Source organism: Salvelinus namaycush, chromosome 21 (genome assembly GCF_016432855.1).
Source record: "Salvelinus namaycush isolate Seneca chromosome 21, SaNama_1.0, whole genome shotgun sequence".
NCBI classification, from domain to species: domain Eukaryota; kingdom Metazoa; phylum Chordata; class Actinopteri; order Salmoniformes; family Salmonidae; genus Salvelinus; species Salvelinus namaycush.
Genome location: NC_052327.1, coordinates 33,868,779 through 33,890,989, shown reverse-complemented (window position 1 = coordinate 33,890,989; position 22,211 = coordinate 33,868,779). Strand labels below are relative to the sequence as shown.

The window sequence follows — 22,211 nt, the reverse complement described above, 5'->3', positions numbered from 1 at the left end:
ATTAACACTGTTTTGTCCTTGGCATTCAAACACAAGAAGCAAAGCTGGGACTTTGGAGTCTCATCAACTGCCGTAACCGGGTAGAGATCAAAACACATATGATTTTCAACAAACACTTCTTCATCCAGTAAACAAGGGAGGTCTGAAAGCTGTTCAATTCAGTCAGATTGGCATTAACTTTCTCTATCAGGAAGTAACTGACTCATTTGTCTAATTCTCATCAAAGTTGTCAATTAGGACCACTCTTCTTAACTTCTTTGATATAGGGGGCAGTATTTTCACTTTTGGAGGAATTGCGTGCCCATAGTGAACTGCCTCCTACTCTGTCCCAGATGCTAATATATGCATAGTATTATTACTATTGGATATAAAACACTCTGACGTTTCTAAAACTGTTTGAATGATGTCTGTGAGTATAACAGAACTCATATGGCAGGCAAAAACCTGAGAAATAATCCAAACAGGAAGTGAGAATTCTGAGACTGGTCAACGTTCAACTCATCGCCTATTCAATTCCCTGTAAGATATGGATTTGTTTGCACTTCCTTGCCTTCCACTAGATGTCAACAGTCTGTAGAATGTGGAATGAAGCTTATGCTGTGTTGTGGGGCCGGATGAGAGGGGAATGAGTCAGTGGTCTGGCAGATTGCCAGTTCCTGGTTACGCGCTTTCCTCATGATATCGCCTTGCGTTCCATAACTTCTACACACACGAAGGAATGCTCCGGTTAGAACGTTATTGGATATATATGATAACAACATCCTGAAGATTGATTCTCTACTTAGTTTGACCAGTTTATTTGACCTGTTATATAACTTTTTGAAGTTTTCGTCCGAGTTCGCCTGCATCTGTGTGAGCGTTTGGACATGTGCACTAAACATGCTAGCAAAAGTAGCTACTTAGACATAAGTAATGGACATTATCGAACAAAACAACGATTTATTGTGGAACTAGGATTCCTGGGAGTGCATTCTGATGAAGATGATCAAAGGTAAGGGAATATTTATGATGTAATTTCGTATTTCTGTTGACTCCAACATGGCGGAGAAATTTTGTTATTTTTGAGCACCGTCTCAGATTATTGCATGGTGTGCTTTTTACGTAAAGTTTTTAAAAAAATCTGACACAGCGGTTGCATTAAGAACAAGTGTATCTTTAATTATATGTAAAACATGTATCTTTCATCAAAGGTATGATGAGTATTTCTGTTATTTGACGTGGCTCTCTGCAATTTCTCCGGATATTTTGGAAGCATTTCTGAACATGGCGCCAATGTAAACCGAGATTTGTGGATATAAATATGCACATTATCGAACAAAACATAAATGTATTGTGTAACATGATGTCCTATGAGTGTCATCTGATGAAGATCATCAAAGGTCAGTGATTAATTTTATCTCTATTTCTGCTTTTTGTGACTACTATCTTTGGCTGGGAAAATGGCTGGGTTTTTCTGTGGCTATGTACTGAGCTGACATAATCGTTTGGTGTGCTTTCGCGGTAAATCCTTTTTGAAATCAATGTGTAGCTTTAATTTGGTGTCTTTCATGTGGGATTTCATGAAAGATTGATTTTTATAGTAATATATTTGAATTTGGCGCGCTACATTTTTTCTGGCTTTTGGCCAAGTCGGACGCTACCATCCCACATATCGCAGAGAAGTTAAAATCACATGATCAGTCATGCAGAGGTGTCTCTCTCTCTCTCTTTCTCCTTCGCCCCTACTTCCTACTATCTTTCTCTCTCCTACCTCCATTAATCTCTCTCGGGGCCCCAAATCCCAGCTTTGTCAGAGCTTGATGTGTGGGTTTGAATTGTTCAAGGCTGTCTTTTCGCTCTACTGCACACTATTGATTAATAATACTGGCATTGCAAGCTTTTCCTCCTTGCACGTTACTCCTTTGTTTTCATTTATCGCTCCGTCAACAGCCCGTAGTTGATTGATATTCCTGAAGCTGGCCAGGGCCCCTGGGGGCCTCATCGGGGCCACATTTGTTTACAGCTCTTATTAATGATTCACTTAGTTCTGCTTTATTAAGCTACACTCACCGCTGCTCCCAATCTGCAGCCAAGCAGTGGGATGGACCAGACGAGAGAGAAATCCATGTTGAAGTTCCCGAAAGTTCATCCATCCTCTCTGAAAACAAATCTATTTACAAACTCTGTTCCCAGATAATTGAAGAGAGCAGAGTGAATAATTTATGTTGGGTGTGTTACTTGTTACCAGATGAAGGGCGGTGGAATTCAGGTGTCAGCTAGTAGTGATGTTTGTATGACTTGTCAATGACCCTGCTCATCTTTGCTAGCCTGGTTAAACCAGACTGAACCCTGCACTCACCATGACACAATGGTGATCACAGAGTTCAGTCTGGTTGAACCAGGCTATGCCCTTGCCTCTTGTTGTTCCCAGAAGTGTCTACCTGTATGATGTCAGAGTGGATCAGCTGGTCTCCATGCAGTGAGTCCTGTGGGATGGGGATGAGGTATCGGGAGCGCTACATCAAACAGTTCCCCGAGGATGGATCCGTCTGCTTTCTGAACACTGAGGAGACAGAAAAGTGTGTGGTCAACGACGACTGCTGTGAGTCTCAGTGAAACATGGAGATGATCCAAACTGTGCCATCAGGATCATGTTGTGGGTTCAGGCGTTTTGTGTTAAAGACTAAAAGATTATGTTTTGTCTATAATATGACGACGTATAGTTAAAATAATCTAAAATAGGACATGAAAACAACCACAAATCCTATGTTGAAAAGCTGCTATATGCCACCAGGCTTAATATTCAGTCAGTGTGTTAGTGGAACATGGTTTCTCAAGTAAATGTTAACAGTAATCGCAAGCTGCTATAACAAAGTCCCATCCCTGTGGATGATTGTATATCTGTCCATGTAAATCCATCAGCCCCCAGTAGCTGTGTGGTGACAGAGTGGGGCGAGTGGGATCCCTGCAGCACCACCTGTGGGCTGGGTATGAAGCAGCGTGAACGGATGGTGAAGATGCCCCCCTCAGACGGTTCCATGTGCAAGGCGGAGGTGGCAGAGGTGGAGAAGTGCATGATGCCTGAGTGCAGTGAGTAATTCCTCCAACGCCCACTCAACAACTGCCTCAGCACTGTGACAGGCAGCCTTGTTCAGCCATCTGCCAAGGGGCCTTGTAGTTTGTACCTATCTAGATCCAACCGGCTAGATACACACTCAAATCGAGAGAGAATACATTCAAACAATAAGATCATTTCGAGTCCCTTCAGCTATGAAAAAACAGTAGCTGAAGATGGCGGAAATGAATGTTGAAACTATTGTTCTGAACAGCAGGGGACATTATTATGTATCATGTATTATGCCTGCTTGGTATATCTCTGCAGATACCATCCTGTGTATGCTGTCTCCGTGGTCGGACTGGAGCGTCTGTAGTGTAACGTGTGGGAAGGGCGTGAGGGCACGCCAGCGAATGCTCAAGTCTCCGGACCTAGGGGAGTGTACAGAGGAGCTGGAACAGGTGGAGCGGTGTATGCAGCCTGAGTGTCGTAAGTGTTATCATCAGATGTTGCCGTACTCTTTACCACTACCATCAACACTAAATCACAGTCTGGCCACTGGGAACTTAATGCATAATACTTTAAATTCATATGCTTTTTTAGCACTGTCATAGCTGGTCCCAGATATGTTTGTGCTGTATAGCTGACTCCTAGGGCTCTATTTGCAGCTGGCGTCAAGCCAGCGCAATTGTCAAACATACACTCGTTTGCAATATCGAACTGTTAAACCCTAACCCTCATCGCCAAACCCACTGGCTCCAGGTCATCTATAAGTCTCTGCTAGGTAAAGCCCCACCTTATCTCAGCTCACTGGTCACCATAGCAACACCCACCCGTAGCACACGCTCCAGCAGGTATATTTCACTGGTCATCCCCAAAGCCAACACTTTCTTTGGCCACCTTTCCTTCCGGTTCTCTGCTGCCAATGACTGGAACGAATTGCAAAAATCACTGAAGCTGGAGTCTTATATCTCCCTCTCTAACTTTAAGCATCAGCTGTCAGAGCAGCTTAACGATCACTGTACCTGTACTCAGCCAATCTGTAAATAGCCCACCCAACTACCTCATCCCCATATTGTTACTTATCTTCTTGCTCTTTTGCACCCCACTATCTCTACTTGCACATCATCATCTGCACATCTATCACTCCAGTGTTAATGCTAAATTGTAATTATTTCGCCTCTATGGCCAATTTATTGCCTTACCTCCCTAATCTTCTACATTTGCACACACCGTACATAGATTTTTCTATTGTGTTTTTGACTGTACGTTTGTTTATGTGTAACTCTGTGTTGTTATTTTTGTCGCACTGCTTTTCTTTATCTTGGCCAGGTCGCAGTTGTAAATGAGAACTTGTTCTCAACTGGCCTACCTGGTTAAATAAAGGTGAAAAAAAATGTATATAAATAAATATATCCGACGCTCTTCTATTTTCAAATCTTATAAATTGGTAATTTACCTGTCTTAAATGAGCTCGCTTGCATTGAGGTGGGAGAGGTGGCAATATCTGAGGTGTGTCCTTAACAATGTGCTTGCATCAAAATGCCAATTTCAGTTTGTGTTGGTGGGGATATTTAAGACCAACCGAAAGCTAGTCTTAAGCTGTAACGCAACGGTAGCACAGCCTATCCAGCTGTGACGCACAGTGCCCAGATGCACATGGAACCAGAGAGATGTGCTTTTTGTGCCTGTAAACCTCGTATTTAGAAACAAAACAAACAAATGTTTTTTCCAATTTCGTTACATTTGATTAAAACCCCTCCTCTTAATGACGGCAGTCTTTTTTGTCCAATACATTCACAAAGTAGACTATCAATACAGGGTTTGGCTCATGAGACCGTTTTGAAATCAATCTTAAATCACCACAGCTTTATTAAAAGATCAAGTTTGGCAGCAGCAAAACAGTGAGCGGACATCTCCTATTTATCCATGTAGACTATTACATTATTTTAGCCAGCTCCTGTTATTATTGTGGATGTGCGTAAAAAACCCTCCATGTAGGCTACAGTTGAAGTCGGAGGTTTACATACACCTTAGTCAAATACATTTAAACTCAGTTTTTCACAATTCCTGACATTTAATCCTAGTAGAAATTCCGTCTTAGGTCAGTTAGGATCACCACTAAATTTTAAGAAATTGAATGTCAAAATAATAGTCGAGATAATTATTTATTTCAGCTTTTATTTCTTTCATCACATTCCCAGTGGGTCAGACGTTTACATACACTCAATTAGTATTTGGTAGCATTGCCTTTAAATTGTTTAACTTGGGTCAAACTTTTCGGGTAGCCTTCCACAAGCTTCCCACAATAAGTTGGGTGAATTTTGGCCCATTCCTCCTGACAGAGCTGGTGTATCTGAGTCAGGTTTGTAGCCCTCCTTGCTCGCACACACTTTTTCAGTTCTACCCAAAAATGTTCTATAGGATTGAGGTCAGGGCTTTGTGATGGCCACTCCAATACCTTGACTTTGTTGTCCTTAAGCCATTTTGCCAGAACTTTGGAAGTATGCTTGGGGTCATTGTCCATTTGGAAGACCCATTTGCGACCAAGCTTTAACTTCACTTCCTGACTGATGTCTTGAGATTTTGCTTCAATATATCCACATAATTTTCCTGCCTCATGATGCTATCTATTTTGTGAAGTGCACCAGTCCCTCCTGCAGCAAAGCACCCCCACAACACGATGCTGCCATCCCCGTGCTTCACGGTTGGGATGGTGTTCTTCGACTTGCAAGCATCCCCCTTTTTCTTTCAAACATAACGATGGTCATTATGGCCAAACAGTTCTATTTTTGTTTCATCAGACCAGAGGATATTTCTCCAAAAAGTATGATCTATGTCCCCATGTGGAGTTGCAAACCATAGTCTGGCTTTTTTATGGTGGTTTTGGAGCAGTGGCTTCTTCCTTGCTGAGCGGCCTTTTGTGGATATAGATACTTTTGTACCTGTTTCCTCCAGCATCTTCCCAAGGTCCTTTGCTGTTGTTCTGGGATTGATTTGCACTTTTCGCACCAAAGTACGTTCATCTCTAGGAGACAGAACGCGTCTCCTTCCTGAGTGGTATGACGGCTGCGTGTTCCCATGGTGTTTATACTTGCATACTATTGTTTGTACAGATGAACGTGGTACCTTCAGGCGTTTGGGAATTGCTCCCAAGGATGAACCAGACTTGTGGAGGTCTACAAGTGTTTTTTCTGAGGTCTTGGCTGATTTCTTTAGATTTTCCCATGATGTCAAGCAAAGAGGCACTGAGTTTGAAGGTAGGCCTTGAAATACATCCACAGGTACACCTCCAATTCACTCAAATTATGTCAATTAACCTATCAGAAGGTTCTAAAGCTATGACATCATTTTGTGGAATTTTTCAAGCTGTTTAAAGGCACAATCAACTTAGTGTATGTAAACTTCTGACCCACTGGATTTGTGATTCAGTGAATTATAAGTGAAATAATCTGTCTGGAAACAATTGTTGGAAAAATTACTTGTGTCATGCACAAAGTAGATGTCCTAACCGACTTGCCAAAACTATAGTTTGTTAACAAGACATTTGTGGAGTGGTTGAAAAACAAGTTTTAATGACTCGAACCTAAGTGTATGTAAACTTCCGACTTCAGCTGTATATGCCCATCATGGAATGAGAGATGAGATAATTTGATTACACTCATATTTAGAAACATTTACGTTATTTTCCTCTAACAATTGCTTGTTTTCCGTTTCATTTGATTAAAAACCCCTTACCCTACTATAACTAATGCTGGATCAACAGCAATGCATCTGGTGTCTTTCTTATCGTGGCCATGCACAAGTAGCCTATCATAAAAGGTTTTCTAAATGGTCTACTCGTGAGGCTTTTCCATTTTTCACAATTCACAAAGGCCTATCTCCAGTGCTCCATTCGGCTTGTATCCGTCCCCATTTCCAAAGAGAGCCTCTTGTCCAGTTACCAAAGACACGCTCCTCCAGACATAGGCTATTCAAAATGTTCTGTCCTATAACGCCATATCAACGGTAGGCCTAGGCTATAGCTTTGAGAACGTGCCTCACACATACAATACAATTTACGGGAGCCTAGTATTTTTTATATGAGGTGAAGTGCGATGCGTAAAGGCCTAGAGGCTACTCATTGAAGCCAATTACAACAATGTTGACTGTCAACACTCCCCAATTTATTTTTGCTGTTGCTACCACTCGTTACTGTGCTATTTAATAAACTGTAGGATCAATCCGCAATGGACTAAGAGGAGAATATTCCGTTCCCCTAGCCAAGTTGGAGTTGATGGAAATGCAAAGATTGTCAATAACCAACAGAGCTTGAGACACAAGCATGCAGTATTAAGCCATGGAACGCCTTGATTGGTCAGTGCAGTGAGTGGGAAAGTCCTCATCACACCTAGAATTTGTTTATTCCATAGACATTATGCGGCATTCAAAACAACTGGGAACTCAGAAAAATACGAGGTCAAATCATGAAGTCAGTGATATTCAGGTCGTAAAGTCGGAGCTCAAGAAAGAGGCAGGAAAAATGTATTTTTCCAAGTTCCCAGATGTTTTGAACGCACTGAAGTCGGAAGTCAGAGATTTCCCAGTTCCCAGTTCCGAGTTCGCAGTTGTTTTGAACGCGTAATTAAAACCATTAGCGAAAGCACTGACATCATCCACGTAAATCCTATGGAAAACTCCCAATGGCACATGAAGCCGGAATTATTTGAATTTGAAGCGCGTTGCTGAATTGGGCTGAATGTAGGCTGAATGGCACCAACAAATAGCTAAGGATCATGGTGAAAGTGGCCGTAACTAGCAAAGGATCATGGTCGATTTAGTCATTTTCGTCCTGCCTGAGAGAGTCAACCAACCGGGCCCGAGCCTCTTCGTAGCCTGCCATCCCGGTATTGGTCTGTGTCAGCACATGGGCCTGTGTGATGACAAATGTAGTAGTCAGAATAGATCACTTTGTAGCGAACTTTAAAAGTTTTCACAGTGGGGATCGAACTTAATCATAATAAACAAATTTTGAGCCCAAAACAGACGTCTAAATTTGTTTTGTTTGACCTTTCTGGCGACTGCAATTTTCATAGGCTTGCTAGGGCAGACCATGGCTTTTGGCATTGATATGTCATGACTTCACACTCCAGACAGGACATTCGGGGTTTGTTTAGATAGAACTGCCAAAGGGGGCGGTGTTGCAATCTACTGCAGAGATAGCCTGCAGAGTTCTATCTTACTATCCAGGTCTGTACCAAAACAATTCGAGCTTCTACTTCTAAAAATTCACCTTTCCAGAAACAAGTCTCTCACTGTTGCCGCTTGCTATAGACCACCCTCTGCCCCCAGCTGTACCCTGGACACCATATGTGAATTGATTGCTCCCCATCTATTTTCTGAGCTTGTGCTGCTAGGTGACCTAAACTGGGACTTGCTTAACACCCCGGCCATCCTACAATCTAAGCTTGATGACCTCAATCTCACACAAATTATCAATGAACCTACCAGGTACAACCCCAAATCCGTAAACACGGGCACCCTCATAGATATTATCCTAACTAACTCGCCCTCCAAATACACCTCTGCTGTTTTCAACCAAGATCTCAGCGATCACTGCCTCATTGTCTGCATCCGTAATGGGTCGGCGACCAAACGACCACCCCTCATCACTGTCAAACGCTCCCTAAAACACTTCTGAGAGCAGGCCTTTCTAATTGACATGGCCGGGGTATCCTGGAATGACATTGACCTCATCCCGTCAGTAGAGGATGCCCGGTTATTCTTTAAAAGTGCCTTCCTCACCATCTTAAATAAGCATGCTCCATTCAAAAAAAATTGAACTAGGAATAGACATAGCCCTTGGTTCACTCCAGACCTGTCTGCCCTTGACCAGCACAAAAACATCCTGTGGCGTTCTGCATTTGCATCGAATAGCCCCTGTGATATGCAACTTTTTAGGGAAGTTAGGAACCAATATACACAGGCACTTAGGGAAGCTAAGGCTAGCTTTTTCAAACAGAAATTTGCATCCTGTAGTACAAACTCAAACAAGTTCTGGGACACTGTAAAGTCCATGGAGAATAAGAGCACCTCCTCCCAGCTGCCCACTGCACTGAGGCTAGGAAACACTGTCACTACCGATAAATCCACAATAATTGAGAATTCAATAAGCATTTTTCTACGGCTGGCCATGCTCTCCACCTGGCTCCCCCTACCCCGGTCAACAGCCCTGTGCTCCCCACAGCAACTCGCCCAAACCTCCCGAACTTCTCCACCCAAATCCAGATAGCTGATGTTCTGAAAGAGCTGCAAAATCTGGACCCCTATAAATCAGCCAGGCTATACAATCTGGACCAACTCTTTCTAAAATTATCTGCCGAAATTATTGCAACCCCTATTACTCTTCTCTTTCGTATAGTCTGAGATTCCCATAGATTGGAAAGCTGCCGCGGTCATCCCCCTCTTCAAAGGGGGAGACACTCTAGACCCAAACTGCTACAGACCTATATCTATTCTACCCTGCCTTTCTAAGGTCTTTGAAAGCCAAGTTAACAAACAGATTACCGACCATTTCGAATCTCACCGTACCTTCTCCGCTATGCAATCTGGTTTCAGAGCTGGTCATGGGTGCACCTCAGCCACGCTCAAGGTCCTAAATGATATCATAACTGCCATCGATAAGAGACATTACTGTGCAGCCGTATTCATCGACCTGGCTAAGGCTTTCGACTCTGTCAATCACAACATTCTTATTGGCAGACTCAACAGCCTTGGTTTCTAAAATGATTGCCTCGCTTGGTTCACCAACTACTTCTCCGATAGAGTTCAGTATGTCAAATCGGAGGGCTTGTTGTCCGGACCTCTGGCAGTCTCTATGGGGGTACCACAGGGTTCAATTCTCGGGCCGACTCTCTTCTCTGTATACATCAATGATGTCGCTCTCGCTGCTGGTGATTCTTTGATCCACCTCTACGCAGACGACACCATTCTGTATATCTCTGGCTCTTCGTTGGACACTGTGTTAACTAACCTCCAGATGAGCTTCAATGCAATACAACTCTCCTTCCGTGGCCTCCAACTGCTCTTAAATGCTAGTAAAGCTAAATGAATGCTCTTCAACCGATCGCTGCCCGCACCTGCCCGCCCGTCCAGCATCACCACTCTGGACGGTTCTGACTTAGAATATGTGGACAACTACAAATACCTAGGTGTCTGGTTAGACTGTAAACTCTCCTTCCAGACTCACATTAAACATCTCCAATCTAAAATTCAATCTAGAATCGGCTTCCTATTTCGCAACAAAGCATCCTTCACTCATGCTGCCAAACATACCCTCGTAAAACTGACCATCCTACCGATCCTGGACTTCGGCGATGTCATTTACAAAATAGCCTCCAACACTCTACTCAGCAAATTGGATGCAGTCTATCACAGTGCCATCCGTTTTGTCACCAAAGCCCCATATACTACCCACCACTATGACCTGTATGCTCTCGCTGGCTGGCCCTCGCTTCATACTCGTCGCCAAACCCACTGGCTCCAGGTCATCTACAAGTCTCTGCTAGGTAAAGCCCCGCCTTATCTCAGCTCACTGGTCACCATAGCAGCACCCACCCGTAGCACGCACTCCAGCAGGTATATCTCACTGGTCACCCCCAAAGCCAACACTTCCTTTGGCCGCCTTTCCTTCCAGTTCTCTGCTGGCAATGACTAGAACGAACTGCAAAAATCTCTGAAGCTGGAGACTCTTTACCTTCCTCACTAGCTTTTAGCACCAGCTGTCAGAGCAGCTCATAGATCACTGCACCTGTACATAGTTCATCTTTAAATAGCCCATCCAATCTACCTCATCCCCATACTGTATTTATTTATCTTGCTCCTTTGCACCCCAGTATTCTCAACTTGCACATTCATCTTCTGCACATCCTACCATTCCAGTGTTTAATTGCTAGATTGTAATTACTTTGCCACCATGGCCTATTTATTGCCTTACCTCTCTTATCCTACCTCATTTGCACAGGCTGTATATAGATTTTTCTACTGTATTATTGATTGTATGTTTGTTTATTCCATGTGTAACTCTCTGTTGTTGTATGTGCCGAACTGCTTTGCTTTATCTTGGCCAGGTCGCAGTTGCAAATGAGAACTTGTTCTCAACTAGCCTACCTGGTTAAATAAAGGTGAAATAAAAATAAATAAAATGTGTATGAGGAAGTGTATGCACATGCAGCACTGTAAGTATTTGTAAAATTATTCAATGTATTATTATTCAATTGCTTGCCAATTGTTGACAAGCATGCACCTGTTAAAAAATCAACTGTGAGAACTGTTTGAGCCCCATCTATCGATGATGAATTTAAACATTTTGTAAACTTAAATTAATCATTCTTTATTATCAGCAAACTGGAGAGGTTCCAACAAACTCAATGCACCATAGTACACGTCGTCGGGAGCCCTGCCAGGGCGGTCCCTTCAGTTCCCTTATATACATGCTTACACAGACAAGTTATTAGGGATGCAACGGTACACAGTATGTTATCGAACCGTTTGGTACGCCCCCTACGGTTCAATACGCACACGTGAACCGCGGAATTACGGTATGTCTGTCATTTTCCTATAATTTCCAAAACTTTGTTTATTGTGCTGCAGACTACACGCACGTTGTATTTACATTCAGATCCACAGAACCAGACGCGCGGCTTGTGGTTGTTAGGTGGCTCCTGAGGGCTGACAAACTTTACTCCACAGAAATATCTCAAAACGTGGCAACTGCAGTGACCGCAACCCCCTCCCTCTTAAACAACCAATGGACGATTTGGAATGACATCTCAGTAGGAAACCTCCCTAAAGGGGCCCCGTGAAGAGGGGGGAAACTAAATCCGCTGTGTGGGATCATTTTGGATTCAGTGTTCAATACGATGACGAGGGTAAGAAGTCCATAAACAAACAAAGTACAGTCTGCAAGTATTGCTTTGCCACTGTCGGCTACTCGAGTGGAAACACTTCTAACATGATGTGTCATTTACGTCGCCATCACCCGGCCGTATCCCTTGCAGGTGGAGCTGGAGCAAGGAGAGTCCACTCTTTAGCGAAAACAATCTCTCGCTGCTGCCTTCCAACAACAATTTGTGACAAATTCAGAAAAACATAAAGAAATAATGAAAGTAGTGGGAGTATTCATAGCCAAAGACTTGCAGCCCTATTCGGTGATTACTGACTCTGGATTTCGTCACCTGATGAAAAAATTTTAACCGCGTTACAATGTCCCCTCCCGCACACATTTCAGCAGCAAAGTAATTCCCAAACTCTGAAACATCACAGAGAGAAATTGAAAGTGAATTGACACAGGCACTCTATCTAGCTCTCTCCACTGATAGTTGGACCTCCAGAGCAACTCAAAGCTACCTCACTGTGACGGTTCACTATGTACTGGATTGGGAGATGAAGAGCTACAGGTTGTCAAAGATAAGAAGCACTTTTAATTTTTATGTTTTTCTCCCCTTGATTTCATACAGTAGAGACAGAAACCAGGTCTAGTCAGTCATGCTGCCATTTTTCTGAATGGAAAGTTTTATTTGTCTATAGACAAAATAAGAGTTCATTGTTTAATGGGTGATATGATTTAAAAAAAATCTTAAATATAGAGATACCGTACCATTACCATGGCCCACAACCATGATACATACCAAACCGTGGGCCCACTGTACCGTTGCATCCATACAAGTTATATTTGCATGATTTACATGATTCATGATTCATCATTATCATTGGTTCCTCCACGTGACTGACCAATACCTCACGAGGCTTCTTCTCTCCAAGCTGAGACCTTGACACTGAGATACCCCTTTCGGTTCTCAGAGCAATATTCTGGGCATACTGCAAAATTGCTTATACTGATAGTGAGGATTCTTTCCATGCACCATCAATCAGTCACTTGCATGAACCCAATTGGTTATGAGAAAAGAAGCATGTATGCTAAACATACGATCTGTGTACAATCTGATACACACACTGATAAAAATGTTCCCTCACAATTGTATGGTTTAAAGAAATGATGAAAAAGAGGTGGCAAACAAGTCAGCCTGCTCAGCTGATTGGTTGACATACTGTGAATTGAGAAATGTTGTGACTAAACTTAACAAAAATAGGAAATATTACCAAACAAAGATAAATGACATACAAAACAATAGAAAAAGACTGTGGATTACCTTAAATGTTATAATGGGCAGAAAGCCCAATTAATCTCCAGCGTTCATTGAAGTTAATGAGTTATTTATAACAAAATCTTTTGATATTGCCAATCATTTCAATGACTATTTCACTAGTAATGTGGAAAAACTCAGAAGTGAAATGCATTAAACATTAAAATAATGAAAGAGAATGATTGCTGTTTTACATTTGGTCAAGTTAGTGTGGGAGAGGGGATAAGCCAAGCCATCAGGTATAGACAACCTTGATGGGAAACTATTGAGAATGGTAGCAGACTGTATTGCCACCCCTATTTGCTATATCTTAACCAAAGCCTAAAGGAGTGTGTGTGTTGACAGGCGTAGGAGGAAGCTAAAGTAATTCCACTGCCTAAAAATACTAAAGCACCCTTTGCTGGCCTTAACAGCCGCCCAATCAGTTTGCTGTCTGTTCTTAGTAAACTGATGGAGAGGATTGTGTTTGAGCAAATACAATGCTATTTTTCAGAGAACAAGATAACTACTGACTTTCAGCATGCATATAGAGAAGGTCACTCCATTTGTATTGCACTGACTCAGATGACTGATGATTGGTTAAAATAAATGGATAATAATAAGATAGTTGGAGCTGTATTGTTAGATTTCAGTGCAGCCTTTGATGTTATTGATCATGAATTGTTATTGAAAAAACTAAATTGCTATGGCTTTACATGGCCTCCCATCACATGGTTGGATAGTTTTTTATCCAATAGAACCCAAAGAGTGTTCTTCAATGGAAGCTTCTATAACATCAGATATGTACAGTGCGGTGTCCCTCAGGGCAGTTGCCTTAGGCCGTTACTCTTCTCTATTTTTACAAATGATTTGCCACTGGTCTTACACAAAGCGGTACCCCCTGTATTTAGCCACTATAACTATGTATGCTATTGATTTCACACTCTACATGTCAGCACCCAAAGCCAGTGAGCTCACTGAAATTCTAAATAAAGAGTTAGTCAGTATCAAAATGGGTGATTAATAATAAACTGGTCTTAAATATATCTAAAACTAAAAGTATTATGTTTGTTTCAAAACATTCTCTGAGACCTAAACCTCATTATCATGGTCAAGTCATATTGACAAAGTGGTTGTGAAGTTGGGGAGGGTTATGTCTGTTATAAAAACAAAAATCAACTGTACTAGTTATTCAGGCTCTGGGATTGTCCCATCTTGATTGCTGTCCAGTAATATGGTTAAGTGCAGCAAAGAAAGACCTAACAAAGCTGCAGCTTGCTCAAAACAGAGCAGCACGCCTTGCCCTTAACTGCACATATAGAACTAACATCAACAACATGCCAGTCTTTCCTGGTTGATGGTTGATGAGAGATTGACTGATTCTATTCTAGTTTTTATTTGAAATATTACTGTGCCGAAAATTCCAGATTTTCTGCATAATCAAATAATATTCAGCTCAGACACCCATACATACCCCACAAGACATGCCACCAGGGGTCACTTCACAGTCCCCAAGCCCAAAACGAATTCACGGCAACCCACACTTTTATAGAGTACCATGATCTCATGGAACTCCCTTCCATTTAAAAAAAAAAAACAGATTAAACAATAACTCATGGAATGGCGGGGACTATGAGGGGACACACACAAACACAAGCACACACACACTAACACACATTCTTTTTTGTTGTTGTAGTGTTTGTATATCGTTGTATTTTAAATGTGTGTGACTGTTCTTGTCTCAGTGTTTTGCTACTTATCATGTTTTGTGTTTTTTTGGACCCCAGGAAGAGTAGCTGCTACTTCTGCAAAAGCTAATGGCGATCCGAATAAACAAATAAATAAACAAATAAGGACAGAGTCAGTCACTTAAACTTCATTCACCCCCCCGATCTCTCCCCAGCTACGGACTGCATGGTGTCAGAGTGGACGGAGTGGTCCGAGTGTAATAAGTCCTGCGGGAAAGGCCACACCATCAGGACACGCATGGTGAAGCTGGAGCCCCAGTTTGGAGGGGAGCCCTGCTCTGAGACGGTCCAGAGGAAGAAGTGTAAGATCAGGAAGTGCAAACGGGGCTCCAGGGCCAGCGAGGAGAAGAAGAGACGGCGGGGGGGAGAGGTGGGCGGCGGGAAGGAGAAGAGAAGGGGCAAACAGCAAGGACGGGACGCAGCAGTGGAGGAACAGCCAGGTCAGTCATCATCATCACCTGTGTGGCATATATACTGTATATACACATTTTTTATCTTCATCATTATCACCTCTTTCATTTATATCATTGATACATGCTTTATCCACCACCTTGATGTATCCTTTATATCCCAAATATAGGGTTAAATAAATCGGGCTTGTCACTGACGATGATTTCCCAGTCACTCATTATTAATTTGGATTTCCCATAAGTCCTGCTGAGGTATTATTTGTATCTCAGAATGTAGATCAAATGAAATCAAATTTTATTTGTCACGTGCCGAATACCACAGGTGTAGATCTTAGCGTGAAATGCTTACTTACAAGCCCTTAACCAACAATGCAGAGTTAAGAAAAATAAGATTTAAGAAAAATATTTACTAAATAAACAAAAGTAAAAAATAAAAGCGCAACAATAAAATAACAATAATGTGGCTATATACAGGGGGTACTGGTACAGAGTCAATGTGCGGGGGTACAGGTTAATCAAGGTAATTGAGGTAATATGTACATGTTGGTAGGGGTAAAGTGATTATGCATAGATAATAGATAATAAACAGTGAGTAGCAGCAGTGTATAAAAAGGGGGGGGGTCAATGCAAATAGTCCAGGTAGCCATTTGATTAGCTGTTCAGTAGTCTTATAGCTTGGGGGTAGAAGCTGTTAAGAAGCCTTTTGGACCTAGACTTGGTGCTCTGGTACCACTTGCCGTGCGGTAGCAAAAGGAACAGTCTATGACTAGGGTGGCTGGAGTCTTTGGCAATTTTTAGGGCCTTCCTCTGACACCGCCTGGTATAGAGGTCCTGGATGGCAGGAAGCTTGGCCCCAGTGATATACTGGATCATATGCACTACCCTCTGTAGCACCTTGCCGTCTGAGGCCGAGCAGTTGCCATACCAGGCGATGATGCAACCAGTCAGGATGCTCTCAATCGTGCAGCTGTAGAACTTTTTGAGGATCTGAGGACCCATGCCAAATCTTTTCAGTCTCCTGAGGGGGAATATGTGTTGTCATGCCCTCTTCATGACTGTCTTGGTGTGTTTGGACCATGATAATTTGTTGGTGATGTGGACACCAAGGAACTTGAAGCTCTCAACCTGCTCCACTACAGCCCTGTCGATGAGAATGGGGGCGTGCTCTGCCCTCCTTTTCCTGTAGTCCACAATCATCTCCTTTGTCTGGCTCACATTGAGGGAGAGGTTGTTGTCCTGGTACTACACTGCCAGGTCTCTGACCTCCTCCCTATAGGCTGTCTCATCGTTGTCGGTGATCAGGCCTATCACCATTGTGTCATTGGAAAACTTAATGATGGTGTTGGAGTCGAGCTTGGCCACACAGTCATGGGTGAACAGGGAGTACAGGAGTGGACTGAGCACACACCCCTGAGGGGCCCCCATGTTGAGAATCAGCGTGGCAGATGTGTTGTTGTCTACCCTTACCACCTGGGGGGCGGCCCGTCATGAAGTCCAGGATCCAGTTGCAGAGGGAGGTGTTTAGTCCCAGGGTCCTTAGCTTAGTGATGAATAGTCAATGAACAGCATTCTCACATAGGTGTACCTTTTGTCCAGGTGGGAAGGGGCAGTGTTGAGTGCAATAGAGATTGTGTCATCTGTGGATCTGTTGGGGCGGTATGCAAATTGGAGTGGGTCTCAGGTTTCTGGGATGATGGTGTTGATGTGAGCCATGACCTGCCTTTCAAAGCACTTCATGGCTACAGACGTGAGTGCTATGGGTCAGTAGTCATTTAGGCAGGTTACCTTGGAGTTCTTGAGCCCTGGGACTATGATGGTCTGCTTGAAACATGTACAGTGCCTTGCAAAAGTATTCATCCCCCCTTGGCGTTTTTCCTATTTTGTTGCATTAAAACCTGTAATTTAAATTGATTTTTATTTGGATTTCATGTAATGGACATACAACAAATTGTCCAAATTGGTGAAGTGAAATTTTAAAAATGATTTGTTTCAAACAATTTGAAAAAAAATAAAAATGAAAAGTGGTGTGTGCATATGTATTTACCCACTTTGCTATGAAGCCCCTAAATAAGATCTGGTGCAACCAATTACCTCCAGAAGTCACATAATTAGTTAAAGTCCACCTGTGTGCAATCTAAGTGTCACATGATCTGTCACATGATCTCAGTATATATACACCTGTTCTGAAAGGCCCCAGAGTCTGCAACGCCACTAAGCTCTCCAAACAGATCAGGGACAAAGTTGTGGAGATGTACAGATCAGGGTTGGGTTATAAAAATATTCCAAAACTTTGAACATCCCACGGAGCACCATTAAATCCAGTATTAAACATTTTTAAGAATATGGCACCACAACAAACCTGCCAAGAGAGGGCCTCCCACCAAAACTCACAGACCAGGCAAGGAGGGCAATAATCAGAGAGGCAACAAAGAGACCAAAGATAACCATTAAGTAGCTGCAAAGCTCCACAGCAGAGATTGGAGTATCTGTCCAAAGGACCACTTTAAGCCATACGCTCCACAGAGCTGGGCTTTACAGAAGAGTGGCCAGAAAAAAGCAATTGCTTAAAGAAAAAAATAAGCATACACGTTTGGTGTTCGCCAAAAGGCATGTGAGAGACTCCCCAAACATATGGAAGAAGGTACTCTGGTCAGATGGGACTAAAATTGAGCTTTTTGGCCATCAAGGAACATGCTATGTCTGGCGCAAACCCAACATCTCTCATCACCCGGAGAACACCATCCCCACAGTGAAGCATGGTGGTAGCAGCATCAAGCTGTGGGGATGTTTTTCATCGGCAGGGACTGGGAAACTGGTCAGAATTGAAGGAATGATGGATGGCGCTAAATACAGGGAAATTCTTGAGGGAAACCTGTTTCACTATTCCAGAGATTTGAGACTGGGACAGAGGTTCACCTTCCAGCAGGACAATGACCCTAAGCATACTGCGAAAGCAACACTTGAGTGGTTTAAGGGGAAACATTTAAATGTCTTGGAATGGCCTAGTCAAAGCCCAGACCTCAATCCAATCCAGAATCTGTGGTATGACTTAAAGATTGCTGTACACCAGCGGAACCCATCCAACTTGAAGGAGCTGAAGCAGTTTTGCCTTGAAGAATGGAAATCCAAGTGGCTAGATGTGCCAAGCTTATAGCGATATACCCCAAGAGACTTGCAGCTGTAATTGCTGCAAAAGGTGGCTCTACAAAGTATTGATTTTGGGGGGGTGAATAGTTATATGCAAGTTTTCATTTTCTTTGTCTTATTTCTTGTTTGTTCCACAAAAAAAAATATTTTGCATCTTCAAAGTGGTAGGCATGTTGTATGAATCAAATCCCCCAAAAATCGATTTTAATTCCAGGTTATAAGGCAACAAAATAGGAAAAATGCCAAGGGGGGTCAATACTTTCGCAAGCCACTGTAGGTATTACAGACTCAACCTGCCAGGGACAGGTTGAAAATGTCAGTGAAGACACTTGCCAGTTGGTCAACGCACGCTCGTAGTACGTGTCCTGGTAATCATCAGGCCATGTGGCCTTGTGAATGCTGACCTGTTTAAAGGTCTTACCCACATTGGCTACGTCGAGCGTGATCACACAGTCGTCCGGCACAGCTGGTGCTCTCATTCATGCTTCAGTGTTGCTTGCCTTGAAGCACGCATAGAAGTTATTTAGCTCATCTGGTAGGCTTGTGTCACTGGGCAGCTCGCGTCTGGTCTTCCCTTTGTAGTCCGTAATAGTTTGCAAGCCCTGCCACATCCGACGAGCATCGGAGCCGGTGTAGTAGGATTCAATCTTAGTCCTGTATTTACGCTTTGCCTGTTTGATGGTTTGTCTGAGAGCATAGCGGAATATCTTATAAGCGGGTTGGAGTTCTGCTCCTTGAAAGCGGCAGCTCTACCCTTTAGCTCAGTTCGGACATTCCTCATGTCAAATTTCTCATGCAGCCCACTCTTAATCCATCCGCCCAAGTCCTGAGATGATCATTGCTGCCCCCTCCCTTCCTGCCTGGCTGGCTGTGTTAGAGCGGCTACACTCAGTGCTGATCAGCCCTGTCAGGTTGATAAAGTGACTGGGCCTGCTCACAGATGGCCGTCATGATGCTCCCAGCAGGTAGAGGCAGAGCAGTCAGGGTGGGCTTTGGACTGTTGCCTCCCCGCAGAGACAGGTTTCTTTAACCCGTGGCTAATGAGCTGGTGACGGTGACAAATACCCCCACAGATCTGTCTGGGGCTGGGAAGAATACCCCTCCACCACCACAACCCACACCACCCACCATTCATCATCACTAAAAAAGGGCGGTAGGGAGCGGACCGGGACTCCATGCTCTCTGGAGCATGGATGATTGTTCAGTCTAATGTAAGGCTAAGAATGATTGGTCATGAAATTAAGGCTTGAACATTGCACATTTGATATGTCTCACTTGTGCTTGCTCACATGAATTAATATGTCATAATCAAGTAAAAAACTTGGTGCATGATTCGTTTGGCTTACTAAGTAAAGCCACCTGAAACCCCAACCTGGTCTCAGAGCATTTTGTATTATTCTGTATGTAAATCTGAGACACTACATTTAATATGAAATGTTACATTTGGTATTGTTACATTTGGTATGGTTAATTAAGGTAAAAACTAAAGGAGGGTGGTTGGTCAGGGTAGAGGTGTAGGCGTATAACCCAGACATCTAGTAACCCAAAGGTTGCGAATTCCAATCGCATCACGGACAAGTTTAGCATTTTAGCTCATTCGCATACCTTTCAACTACTTACTACTTTTTAGCTACTTTTCAAATACTTAGCATGTTAGCTAACCCTTCCCCTAACCCTAACCTTAACCATTTAACCTAACTCCTTAATTTAACTCAATCTTAAACCTAACCCCTATTCTAGCTAACGAAATGTAACACTAAATGGAGTGTCTTGGATTTACACACAGAATAATACAAAATGCTCTGAGATCAGGTTGGAAACCCCCCTCTCTCGTCTCATTGACTTGTTCCCACAGGTTGTAAGATGAAGCCCTGGTCCAGTTGGACGGACTGTACCAAGCACTGCGGTGGGGGGATCCAGGAGCGCTTAATGGCTGTGAAGAAGAGAGCCAAGAGTGCCCCTGCACAGGTCACCAGCTGCAAGGACAGGAAGGAGATCCGTGCCTGTAATGTCCAGCCCTGCTAGGGGGCGCTGCTGTTTATTTGTGTTTATCTTTGTTAGGGCTGGGGGGAGGAAGGAGAAGCAGACTGTCAGTGTTGATTTAGCCTGGGTTGGCAGTCAGTGTGATGGATACAGCACCTGTGTGTTGGAGGGAGATGAGAGATTCTCCAGAGACTCCATTACTGTGGATCACTGGGCTGAGGACGAGACCAGCGTCAGTCATTAGTCTTATAGTAGCCTCCTCACTCAGCAGGCCAATGTATTACTATGTAACCAACATACAGTACACCACAACTTCACAATCACACACAACACATCTTTTTTTACAATGTTATTTTTGTCTTTATACTACAGTTGTATTGGCCTTACTAGCTAGCACTGATAACACTCTTTCACTCTTGCATGTCTAACGTTTCTCAGTCAGAAGACTTCACTGGTAGTGGCCCTAGACTTCAAAATGTGGCCAAATGATGATGATAACCATGTTTTAAAGGGCACTTGCAGATCTTAGAAAGAGCCACTTCAGTCCAGGCCTCCAGTCTAGGGCATCAAAAGGAATTTGCATTTGGCATTTTTCCTGCCCCCAATTTCTTTATCCGCATCAGAGAGTTGAGTTTCACTCCAGCATTCATGTATCATTAAGGCAGGTCTCCAAACTTCACTGTCCAGTTGATTTGAGCATAGTAACCTTGCTGGTTGAACCACAATACTCCATACAGGTTGTACAAAGTAGTTCCGTATACACAGTAAGACTTTTTTGGAAAATCAGTGTTGATTGTATTGAAACGTTATTGAATGAAAATACCAACCAAGTAATTTATAGAAAATATTGTATCCTGTGTTTAGTTTGTTAATTTGACAATTATATTCCAAGACAAAGCACAGGTGAACAATCATTACAGGTTTTTGTATGCCTCAATACATTATTATTTTCAAGACAAGAATCTGTTGTGACTTTTTATTCCATTGTAAGACATGTAAAGTCTTAAACATGCCTCGTTGAGTGTGCATAATTACATATTTTGTTTCTTTTGTTGTTGTATTTTGATAAGAATGTCAGACAAGACTCTTTCCAAAGTCATATGTAGATGTTCTCTCCGTCATTTTATCAGTCCTCTCTCTTTCTTCTTTTGCCTCTATACCATATTACTATTTTGGAATAAATCACCTTTACCATAAAAGTAAACGTCATAAATCATTTTGTGAATGTCTTTTTGCTAATCTCCCACCTTTTCTATAGACATGTACTGTTTTGTCCTGTCCAATGATTTGCCCACTTAAAGCACTTCTAGATGATTGTAGAAGCCATTCTTTCATAAAGCTCTCAACAAAATAATAATTGAGTATGAAAGTGAGTACCCAGCTCCAGGTTTAAAGAAATGAGCCACCTCCCAGCTTCAGGTTCAGAGAGATGAGCCACCTCCCAGCTCAACCTGGTCTCAGAGCATTTTGTAATATTCTTGTAAATCTGAGAGACTTCATTTATTACGTGTAACGTTTTGTACGGTATGTATTCATTTGTGGATGTCCTTCACCCATTTCGTATGATATGTTCCAAATTCCAATTAGTATTAAATGTAACAAATTTGCAACACCCCATGGGTCTCCCGGTCGCGGCCAGCTGCGACAGAGTCTGGATTGAACCCAGAATCTCTAGTGGCACAGCTAGCACTGCGATGCAATGCCTTAGATCACTGCGCCATGTTAC

The 22,211-nt window shown here is 42.8% G+C and overlaps 1 protein-coding gene across 1 annotated transcript in view; it reads left to right on the top strand.

The window, feature by feature from the left end:
• Window positions 1-21,688, top strand: part of spon1b (spondin 1b) — a 127,171-nt gene extending 105,483 nt beyond the window's left edge. Inside the window, exons 12-16 of the mRNA XM_039017608.1 lie at window positions 2,411-2,581; window positions 2,902-3,069; window positions 3,362-3,523; window positions 15,101-15,385; window positions 20,358-21,688. Coding sequence (XP_038873536.1) covers window positions 2,411-2,581; window positions 2,902-3,069; window positions 3,362-3,523; window positions 15,101-15,385; window positions 20,358-20,527 — 956 coding nt within the window. The 3' untranslated portion in view covers window positions 20,528-21,688. The remainder of the gene's footprint in view (window positions 1-2,410; window positions 2,582-2,901; window positions 3,070-3,361; window positions 3,524-15,100; window positions 15,386-20,357) is intronic.
• The last annotated feature ends 523 nt before the right edge of the window (window positions 21,689-22,211 follow it).